The sequence below is a fragment of the Brassica napus genome, chromosome A7 (genome assembly GCF_020379485.1).
Source record: "Brassica napus cultivar Da-Ae chromosome A7, Da-Ae, whole genome shotgun sequence".
Lineage (NCBI taxonomy): Eukaryota > Viridiplantae > Streptophyta > Magnoliopsida > Brassicales > Brassicaceae > Brassica > Brassica napus.
The window spans coordinates 7,058,248-7,069,937 of NC_063440.1; the positions used below are offsets into that span (position 1 = coordinate 7,058,248).

The 11,690-nt window shown below is 34.6% G+C and overlaps 2 protein-coding genes and 1 pseudogene across 3 annotated transcripts; 1 reads left to right on the top strand and 2 right to left on the bottom strand.

Annotated features, from left to right (window-relative positions):
* Positions 1-386: 386 nt before the first annotated feature.
* On the bottom strand, positions 387-1,860 carry LOC106357781 (transmembrane protein 256 homolog). 2 transcript variants are annotated; one of them, XM_013797475.3, is made up of 5 exons: positions 1,648-1,858; positions 1,514-1,584; positions 1,329-1,409; positions 1,222-1,265; positions 387-691 (listed from the first exon to the last, which is right to left on the bottom strand). In XM_013797475.3, exons 1-5 carry the CDS (start codon positions 1,736-1,738, stop codon positions 592-594), a joined length of 387 nt encoding a protein of 128 aa, XP_013652929.1. In that variant the 5' UTR covers positions 1,739-1,858; the 3' UTR covers positions 387-591. The 2 variants fall into 2 exon arrangements, with proteins under 2 accessions (XP_013652929.1, XP_048593171.1); XM_048737214.1 differs by having other exon boundaries at positions 1,222-1,409; positions 1,648-1,860.
* A 443-nt stretch (positions 1,861-2,303) lies between these two features.
* Positions 2,304-5,569, top strand: LOC106355060 (annotated as a pseudogene).
* A 3,415-nt stretch (positions 5,570-8,984) lies between these two features.
* Positions 8,985-10,112, bottom strand: BNAA07G04520D. The gene is made up of 3 exons (XM_013797476.3): positions 9,870-10,112; positions 9,414-9,608; positions 8,985-9,305 (listed from the first exon to the last, which is right to left on the bottom strand). Exons 1-3 carry the CDS (start codon positions 9,916-9,918, stop codon positions 9,130-9,132), a joined length of 420 nt encoding a protein of 139 aa, XP_013652930.1. The 5' UTR covers positions 9,919-10,112; the 3' UTR covers positions 8,985-9,129.
* Between the last annotated feature and the right edge of the window lie 1,578 nt (positions 10,113-11,690).

Here is an 11,690-nt window from a genome sequence, read left to right on the forward strand (position 1 = left end):
TGTGTAGTCAATCCGCTGACACCAGATCATGTGATACAAGCAGCCATAGATTGAATCTTGCTACAGAACGTAGTAGACTGTAGCAAGATTCAGCCTGGCCAACCTTGCTTCTTGCCCGCCCAACACTATCCATGACCATGCCTCTGTTGTTTTCAATACTTACTACCAGCATTATAAGCACAAATGCAGTTCTTATTATTTCCATAGGGCTAGATCTTGAACCATCACTGTCTGATTGGCTCATTATTTGATGATAGGTCATGGTTCTTGCCACTTTAAGTATGCCCCAGATTCTAAGGAAAGAGCAAAGATGACATGAAACCACCTTCTCCAACTAATGAAACAACTAATGCACTAATTCTGAATATTTAATAAGATGCATTGCATTAAGATAACACTAATATGGCCATTTATTATAAATAATCCTTTCAGCAACAAATTCAACAAGTAAAGCACGTAGCTAACATAATCTGGTCATTTAGATTTATTAAGCAATCGTTGAGGAGAAACATTGAGTTCATAAGTAACTTCATCAGTAGGATAAGGCACAAGAATGACCACAATTTGACAGTAAATATAATTTGAAATTCTTTAGAAAAGTAGAGTTGCCCATGCAGCAATGAAAGCAAAGCCTCCGAATGGTGCCAATGTAGAAAACTTCCTGTCCTCGCGCAATGCTACCATGTAACACCTACAACATTGACGAACACGAAGCTTTTCACATATATATACCTTGGTAAAAGACCACCAACCCAAAAGTTTGAAACTGGAGTTACCTAGTAAGCGATCTAAAATATAAGTACTTACAATGCAAACCATATTTTTATTCTTTCAAATGAAAAAGAAAATCAAGAACACAGGGAGCAAACTATTTCATAAACATCGTGGATACTGCAAATATAATCATTAACTTAGATACAGAAGATACCTATGCTAATAAAAACTACTTCAGAGTTTTGGAAACATGTCAAAACGGATAAAATCTCCAAAATTTATTGCTCTAGCTAGGCTACAAAGTGTTGTGGCCAAACATTGATGGTGCCAGAGACTAGATTGTGTTCTGGAAACTCCAAATCATATTGAAGCAAAGTAACCTCAATTACAAGACATCTAGCAAACATTCTAGCATAATATTTCTACCAAACAGATCCATTCAAGCGTGTTATAAATTGCAAAATTCAAGGAAAAATGCCACACAAACCGAGAAAGAAAACAACTTACGTGCCGGAAAAGGCCACAATCCCAGCAGTCAACAAGCCACCAAACTGTGGAAGAAAGAGATATGTGTGAGGTATAAAGAGAGGAAAGAAGAGAAGGAAGAAGCTTACGATGCTGGGATATTTGGTACTAGGAGCAGAAACAAGAGCTGCAGTGTGAACCAAATGGTAAAGAGAAGCCGTTTGCCACACCTGATTTCAGATGATAACGTTGTTTTAGACAAAACCCAACACAAGAAGTGTAAAACCCAGATAGCTAAAATGTAAGAAAAGCAGCTGAATTTCGGAATCTGAACCTGTTTGTAAGAAGGGTTTTCTGGCTTAAAGACATGAGCACCGTAAGTTCCTAAACCAAGAGCAGCCATGCCTACAGTAGACGACGAAGTCAGTACCTTCGTTACAGCACCAAATCAGAGATCTTTCTCCTTACCAGAAACGGCGGCGACTTTGTGCCATATCCGAGGATCCATCGATCGTCTTCCTCCCAAATCTCTTAGGTTGCTTCTTACGCAATTTCCCATTTGACAAGAGAGATGGGTCAACTCAAATTATAAAGTGGGTGGGTCGGGTCTTATTTGGTTTACGCTCCAAACGACGTCGTGTGAAGTGTGCTGTTTCTCTTTTAGAGCCGCCCCTCACTAAAGATTCTTCCTATTGCTTTTTTTTTTTTTTGAACGACTCTTCCTATTGCTTAGAGCTGGAAATTTTAATCTTTGTCTGAGGCTCCGCCCTGTTTGATCTGCCGCAGAGCGGGTGCACGTCGAACTATTTGAAAATTTTAAATCGCGGATGTAGACGCAGATCAAAATTATTTTGAACGGAGCGGGTGTAGGTCAGCCGAATTTGATAAATAGACAATAAATATTTATATAATTTTAATTATAAATATATTATTTTAATAGTATTTTTTATAAATAACTATTATATAAATAAAAAATAATTATTTTTAATTAAAATAATTAGAAAATAATCATTTTTAATTAAAATAACTATTTTTAATATAATTAATATTATCCGTGGGTTTGGCGGGTTACCCGCTGGTTTTTGCGGGACAGATGCGGATATAAAAAAATTTGTTTGCGGGTTATGCGGGTCGAGTTTTTGAATGGAAAAAATGATTCGACCCGCGAAAGGGGCGGATTGACCCGCAAACCCAGCACTACTATTGCTTCAAAATGCAAGATCGAGAAGGAGAGAGAGACGAGAGAGAGAGAGAGAGAGAGAGAGAGAGAGAGAAGAAGAGAGAGATGAGAGAGAGAGAGGAGAAGAGGAGAGATAGAGAGAGCTCGATCTCTCTCGAGAGAGCTCTCTCGATCTCTCTCTTCTCTCTCTCTCTCTCTCTCTCTCTCTCTCTCTCTCTCTCTCTCTCTCTCTCTCTCTCTCTCTCTCTCTCTCTCTCTCTCTCTCTTCTCTCTCTCTCTCTCTCTCTCTCTCTCTCTCTCTCTCTCTCTCTCTCTCTCTGAACAAAATCTGCTGTTGTTGAGTTCCGCCTAAACATCACTTCTTTAACCGGCTAGAGGTTAGTTTTATCATAAAAGAATTTAACCTCTTCTGTTTGATTTTGATGCTCTTCTAATTCTTTCTCCAGTAAAGTTTACAGCAAACTCTGAAGAGCAATTGTATGATTGGAAAATAGAACTATAGTTTAGGATTGGAACTCATGTCTTGGTTATTGGAAATGTAGTTCATAGGTTAATTAGATTCATATGGCCTTAATGTAGAGATTCATTGATCCTTTGGTTTGTTTCAATGATACAAGATTTCGTTGTAAGAATTTTTTTGATGGAAAGTGTAAGAGACTTGAACAAAATCTGAGAGAAGTTGAAGCAATAACGTTGCAGCCATTGCCAGAGATAGCTGAGAGTATCAATGATTTTGTCTATCATGAACACTCCATTTGGGCTGGAGATACATATGATTTGATATTGATAGTGGATGCAGTATCAAGGGGAGACTTGAAATGGGTATTGGTTGCTTGTGCTAAAGCTGTTTCTGAGAACAACCTTCTACTGGCACAGTGGTGTATGGGAGAGTTACGTGGCGTGGTTTCAATATCTGGTGAGCCTATCCAGAGACTAGAAGCTTACATGTTAGAAGGGCTTGTGGCTAGGCTCGCTACCACTGGTAGCTCCATATACAAATCTCTCCAATCCAGAGAACCAGAGAGTTATGATTTCTTATCTTATGACTACCTTCTGCATGAGGTTTGCCCTTATTTCAAGTTTGGCTACATGTCAGCGAATGGAGCAATTGCCGAAGCAATGAAAGATGAGGAGAGAATCCACATTATTGACTTTGAAATTGGGGAAGGGAGCCAGTGGGTTGCACTTATACAGGCTTTTGCAGCTAGGCCTGGTGGGGCTCCTGATATCCGAATTACGGTATTGGTGATGGATCCAAGTTGGTTGCAGTCAGGAGTAGACTAGAGAAACTCGCAAAGAAGTTCGATGTACCATTCAAGTTTCATCCGGTTTCAGTGTCCAGTTGTGAAGTGGAAGCAGAAAATCTTGATGTCCGAATAGGCGAAGCACTTGGGGTCAACTTTGCTTACATGCTACACCATTTACCAGATGAGAGTGTAAGCACGGAAAATCACAGGGACAGGGTGCTGAGGATCGTCAAGAGTTTGTCACCTAAAGTGGTCACTCTCGTGGAACAATAATGCAACACAAACACTTCTCCTTTCCTTCCTTGGTTCCTTGAGACATTAAGTTATTACACGGCAATGTTTGAATCCATTGACGTGATACTCCCAAGAAATCACAAAGAGAGGATCAACGTTGAGCAGCACTGCCTGGCGAGTAATAATGTCAACATCATAGCTTGTGAAGGAGCTGAGAGAATCAAAAGGCATGAGCTTCTCGGGAAATGGAAGTCAAGGTTTTCCATGGCGGGTTTTGAGCCATACCCCTTGAGCTCAGTCGTTTCAGCCACCATTAGAGCCCTCTTAAAAGATTACAACAACGGGTATGGGATTGAAGAAAGAGATGGTGCTCTGTACCTAGGTTGGGTGGACAGAATCTTGGTCTCATCTTGTGCTTGGAAGTGAAAGAATAATTGTCTGTATTTCCAAAAATGTGATGCAAAAGATAGTATTGGAAATAACAGATGGTTTTGTCTCAATATCATTACTAAAGGTTGGATCAAATCATATACATCACCAATCTACGCACACATGCTCCATCAACAAAGAAAGACTCTTGTTGTACCACCAATTCCTATTTGAACCAAATCGAAATACACATATATAAAGATGGTAAGCATACTATTCCATTAAACACTACTCGGGTTCCGCCTGAACAACAAACTGTACATAGACTCTTGTTGTACTAATCTTAAACAGCCGTACATAATTTAACCAACAACACATGCAAAATGCCTTAGCTTTGACCATACTCTGCTTTGAGTATCTGTTCATGACTTTCTAGAGTTCTTGATGTATTCTCCTGACAAACAGTGATTTTATAATATGACTATAAAACAGAGAATGAGTATGAGTAGTCACAGGATGAGTGACATATCGAGAGATATTGTGCGAATGAGGTCAAAGCACGTAGAGAGATCACATGGTAATTGGAAGATCAGTAAACAAGTATTTCGAGATCCTGAAAATTAAAATGCCAAGAAAACAGGCATGGAAATCCCATTAGCAATGGCTTTGCTCCTGAATTGCCATATGATTGGCTGCTTGATCTTTTGTTACATCTGATCTGTCTTTTATTTGCTCCTTCGGTTTCGCATCCGAGAGTGGACCTTCAACAAGACTTTCCTCTAGCCATTGGTCTTAGCTTTCTTTCTCTGAGTGATTGTCATCGTGCTGGTCTTTTATAATGGTCTGAAGAGCTGAGCTCTGTGGAGTCTTGTTGACTTATATGTCTTAAGCATTTAGTTCATTGTCATCAACTTCCGAGTCCATCATATTTATTATGAGTCACAATCCTTCTTGGTGGCATATCGTGGTCATGTGTTTACCTCGTATGTTGTTATAAGCAAAACAAAATTTGCAACTCAACAAAGGAAAAGAAAAGGAATTGATCTAGCACATGCATCGAGAAAATAACGGGAAAATGAATTATTTGAACTCAACTTTTTGCGCCTTGATTTTTACGTACTTAAAACTAAATTGACGATAATAAAATTAGTCAACCTTTATCTATGTTGACTGAACATCTGATATTTGACGATAATAAAATTAGTCAACATTTATCTATGTTGACTGAACATTTGATATACATAGAGACTAGGTAATAATCCGCGCAAGGCACGGAATGTTATTATTAGTTTCATAATTTTTAATAAGAAGACATTAATCAGTTTAATCTGGATATCAGTTCGGTTTTAGGTTATTTTTTTTGTTTTTAATCTCCTAAAATATAACTATCATTTTAAATCAATATTTATTTGGTTTGTTTGGTTAAAATGTTTGATGTTTTTGGTTTTTTTTTCCTGTGATAATCAATAATTACAATTATTTGTTTGTTTTCATGTTATAAATCTTAGATATTCGTGATGTCGAACCATTTCTAAACGGATAATAGTTTTAAAAAGAAAAAAAGTTATTAAAACAAATTATTTTACTACAATTTGGTCGATAGTGAAAGAAGCATTAAGAAAAAGAATATTTTAACTTCCAAAAAATTAGATATTTCAGTTGTGGTAAATACTTAGTTATAAGGTGATCACGTCAATGTGCACATGTATGTGTATGTAAAAGTATATAAAGATGTTGTTAGTTAATATTAAATAACATTTTTTTCAAAAAAATACATGAAAAATAAAATTCTTAAAATGAAATTATTTAAAAACAAAAATATTGCAAAATTTATATAAATTATAATATATAATTCTTTAAATATATATATATATGCATATAACATATCAAATTGGATATCCGTTCATATAAATATTGATATTTGTGATTTACTTTTTTTTACGGATATTGTATTTTAGTATTTGATTTGCTTCGTAGAGTAACAGATATCTGGATTTTTTGGTTTGAATCAAAACGGATAACAAATCAAATCAAAATTTATGAATAATTTGTCCAGCTCTATTCATAAACAGTAAATATAACGTAAAGAAGAACCATGCATGTGAGTTTTATACTAAAAAAAAAAAAAAAATACATAGTGTGAACATATTTATATAGAGTTTGGCTGAGACGCTGACATGTATCCATTTTAGTGTGAACGCATTTATTACAATGCTTCTACATGTGACATATGTTCAGTTTAGTGTGAACGCATTTATTACAATGTTTCTCCTATATATAAGGGATGATCATAGAGCAATAATACTATAATTTCGGTATTTGGGATTTGTTTCGTAATTTACGGATATTTAATTTTTTTATTCGATTTATTTTGTTTCGAAAAATTTGGATACCTGTTTTTTTTGGAAATTCAGAAAATTTACATATATTTACGAATATTTACGGACATATCATCCACTTTGTTCAATACAAGTAAATCTAGAAAACACTATACAATTTTGTTTTGAAAAATATCTTTTACATAATATAAAATAAAATAAAAAGTAAAAATTAGTGAAACTACATTATTTTCATTTTTATTATTTATCATTCTTTTCGGTTAAAATAGTTTGATGTTAAGATATTCTACTTCAGTGTGATTAACTAAATTTCATAATTAGCAGAACTATCTAGAGGGTTATCCATGTTATCTAAACCAATACTCACATCGTCACTATCTCAAATTACGACATTTTCCACTAGTTCAATCGCTTTGAAAACTGGTTCTACTTCTTCCACGACAATATATAAATTGACTGCACTATGATTTGCTCCAACATCAACCCTACCACTAGAAAGAACTTCACAATAATTCTCACAAAATGAACTTGTTCTCTATTCTTGAAAGTAGCTTAGTTAATACAACAATTTCCAATTCTTTGGTAGTATATATATGCAATATTCTTCTTCGTTCCTCTTTCTCAAAATAGTTTAGGTAACAATAAAAACTTTTATCATCCAAAATACATGATTTGTGAGGTTTCACTACTAATAGAATATAACTCAAATTTCATCCTCATAGTACATGCATATATGGAAGTTTTCCTACATATCCTATCCACCAACACCATCATCTCCATAGATGATGTATTAAATGATATACCATACAAGTGACCTTCTTTTCGAATTCATTCATAATCATTTTCGGTTTTGAATAATATAATCCACAATGAAAATTATATTTGTGGAAGGACAACCATGGTCTCTTGAAAATAATAAAGTCATGACAATTTTATCATTTAAGCGGCTCTAATAATACTAAGTTATACCAGTTTACGAAAATGACACAAATTAGTTGTGTTATTACTAAAATGACTCATATCTTTTGAAAATTATTAGAATATATTTTGGCCGAAATTGCCATTCCTCAAAGTTATAACAAAAAAAGTTTACCAAATTACCTTTAACATTTGACCGACAACAATTGGTTCATGTAATTAACAAACTATTTTAAATCTCTTTAATTACATGAACCAATTTTTGTTGCCTATTATATACACAAACTTTTAAAATTCGCAGGTTTTACACATTGCTTTTGACGACATTTAAACGGAAGTGGTGACGACGTTAGTGATTAATTGAACACGTGGTTAAACTGTGAAATGAAAAAATCTTAAAAATACATGAACTAATTTTCATTTGCTAATAAAATACACGAACTATTTTGGATCCACGTTTAATACACAAACTAATTTCTGTCTCCCATTAACACACAAACTTTTGAAATTTGCAGATTTTAGACATCTGTTTAGACGACGTCAACTATGTTTAACAGAAGATGATGTTAGTTTTAATTAAACATGTGGTTAAAATATGAAAAACATGCTCACCCTCAACCAAAAACTCATTTATTCTCTAAACTTTGTTCTTTTTCTTCTTCTTCGCTTTGATTTACCTTTATATCCACTACAAAAAAGAAGTCCACATTCATAGCACAATACGATAGCTCGTTTTACCAAATTGCTATCGTAGATGAGTTTGAAATTTTCGTACGATAAGATAAACGCTATGAAAACATTTTAGTAAGCAAGAACCTAAAATCAGGTTTTCCGCCAAACACTTATCTCTGTTACCAGATGGTTTGGGTCATATGACGCTTCTTGAATACCTCAGAGGTGCGTAAACTTACTTGCTACATAAGCTCTCTGTTTCTTCTTGTGGTAGGTAGGGGAGGGGATGACTGAAAGTATTGAACTTTGAGCTCAAAAGGCTAAACTTTAGATCAATTTTTGAAGAATCTGGATCAGTGGAATATTCCTACAGATGTAGTTGCTTATTTGTGGTAGCCAAGTAGCTGACTTGCCGGCCTGAGATTTTTTGCAAATTTGGAAAGTTATGTATATATAATTTTTTTCAAAAATTTTAGGGCTCTGAGGCGAATGTTTCATTCCGCTTGGCCCATAAACAGTCCTGCTTTTGATCCACTATGCCTGTCTTGATATGTAGGGATCGAGTATGCATAGATTCGTTTTAAAAATCATAGTGGTTTGTTATAAGGTGCTTATCTTACTTGCTACATAAGCTCTGTTCTTCTGATGGTAGGTAGGGAATGATTGAAAGTTATAAAACTTTGTGCTCAAAAGGTTATATATTTTTGAAGAATCTGGATCCAAGGCCTATCCTGGTCAAAGCCGGATGAAACATTCGCCTCAAACCCCTAAAATATGTGAGATCCGTGCAAGCACTTGTTGATTGGTTGAGGAAGAAGTCTCCCTCTGTTTCTTAGGTCGACAGTATTTACAGGAAAAAAAATAGATAACAAAACATAGATAATATTGTATGAGAAGTTTGCATCTGACAAGTTTTCCAATAAGAGCATTAATACAAGGAAACAAGCAGTAGAATCTTTTTCCAAAATTCGTTCTGGGACTTCAGGACACTTTATGGTTTGACACGGTGAATCTTGTAATGTCTTGAGCTCACCAGAGATTCAATATCCGAGCTGAAATCAACTGTGGAGTCTCCCATGATAAGGAAGAGGTTTGATGGATTGGGAGACTTAGATGACCAGACAAGAATGTCTTGGAGCATCTTGGTGTGCCGCTCAGTGTCAGCTCCTGAACCAACCAATATATGTATAAATAATAGAGAAAAGGACTGAACATAGCCAATTCAACCAATATATGTATAAAGAAGAGAGAGTTTATAGGGACAATCTTATCCACCTGCGGGAAAGGAGGTGAACTTAGCTTCGTCCTTAAAGTCATGACCATCAGCAACGCCATAAGCCATGATCTCAACTTTGCCAAGATGACCAGCCGCAGAAAGGGTTTTTCTGATGTTCTGCGCAGCGGAATGAGCATCGCTCTGAACATTAATCTTGAACTGGTCTACATCCCAGAAGATGCCAATCCGAACCCCTGAAAGGTTTGGAACATAAAAGAAAACACACACGCAGTTACCAACAACAACAAATAAAAAGAATACAGGACTCAAAACTTCAAATCGTCATTATAATATAAATTAGATCCATTCAGTTACTCCTATGACCCTAAATTCCAATCTGGACACTGAATCAAATCTACTCTCTATTTCGTTTTAATCAGTCAAAAAATCATCAGATCCTATGAAAGTTTAGAAATATAACAAAGCAAATTATTAGAGAGATAGAGACAACTTACAGGCGAAAATGCCGTGGAAAGGGTCTGCGGGTAAAGTTTTATCAGACATTATTAGAGAGTTTTAGATCACGGGACCGAGTCTAAGCTGAAAGGTAAAGGTTGGTTTTTATAGCATCCGACAGATTAGGGTTTACATCTCCATACAAACTGATGACTTCGATTCTACCCTTGAAAAGCAAATTACACCTTTCAATTTTCGAGGGTATTCTAGTAACTTGGTATCAATCAACGGTGGTGAACATTTGCAGGCTATCACCGGATTTTCCCATCCCTGACGAGCCACAGCCGTGTTGACTCTCTCCCGCCGCCGCGAAGGCTCTTCTTTTATCGGCCGTGACCAGCTCTTCTCGTCCATCTCAATGTATGACTCTTTCTTCTCTTGTCAACTCTCTCTTTTGTTCATGAAGTTTCAGATCTGAAATTGCTTTCAAAAGAAAGTGAAATGGAGGATAGAACAGAACCGTAGAGAACAGTTCCGGAGGCGGTGTGACAGAGTCACGTCTCTCTCTATCTCTTGCTCTCCTTCGAATCTGATTTTGATTTTTTTTTTGGTAAAGGAAGTTGGAGGATGTACAAGACGCTTGACTATGGAGGAGGCAAAGCGTGGTCTCGGCGTTTGTGGTGCAAGGCGTGGTCTCGGCGGCGGTTGTGCAAGCCGTGGTCGTAGTGGTGTTGGTGTGGCGGAGAGAACAAGTGTTTAGGGCTTAGATGCTGCGGTGGTTTGATTAGTAAACCAATTTGTAATTGTAAACCGATTTAATTATTAATCAATTAGGTGGATGTCCGCAATTTTGCAGATTTGAATGTTTTGTAACAATATATTTATTATAGTTTGTCAAATTAAGATATTTTTTTATCATCAAAAATTGTATATGTTTTTACTGTTAAATATTTTTAAAGAATAATTTTTTTGAAAAAGATGATTATGACTATTTTAAATATCTGTTGATATTTTGTGTTGAAATTTTTTACTAAAATTAGTTATATATAATATTCATAATGCAGTTTTTAATAAAAATGAGTTTTGAAGATATGTAGTTTTGAAACATTTGATTTTTAAATAATTTATAGCTAAAGTCATATATGTCTTTATCTATATTATTAAAACTCAAGTACAAAATTGGAGTGTTTGGAGACTTGAATAGAACTATTAAAAAAATAGAGTGTTTGGAAATATGGATTGTATTCTTTTAAAAAATATTTTGTTTGGAAACAAGGATAGTAGTATTAAGAAAAAAAAAATGTAATGGACTTATGTTACAGTATAACCTCTATAAATTAATATACACTAAAACTCTCTATAAAATAATATAGTTTTATAGTCCCAAATTGAGTTTTTGGTTCAATTAATATATCGATAAATTAATATCTCTATAAATTAATAAAAAACATTATAGTTTTGGTGTAGTCCCAACATTATTAATTTATAGAGGTTTCACTGTATTAAGAAAAATTGAAAGTCCATCATATTATAAGAAACTATCTATGTGGTCCATGTGGACCAGTTTTAAAATATATGAAAATGGGTCAATCTAATTGCCTAAAACTTTTTTTTCTAAACTAACCATAAAAAAAACATTTAAATTTTATATACATATTTCAAATTAAAATAATAATTCAAAGTTGATTTATATCAAAAATTGATTCAAAAATATATATATATTCAAAAATAGATTTTTACTAAACTATTTTTACTAAACTATTTTTCAATAACCATTATAAAAGAATACTGTCAATATATATAAGAAAAACACAATACAAAGCCCAAATTGAAATAACAACTCAAATTATGGTTTTTATATTTAATATTAAGTTTTAAAA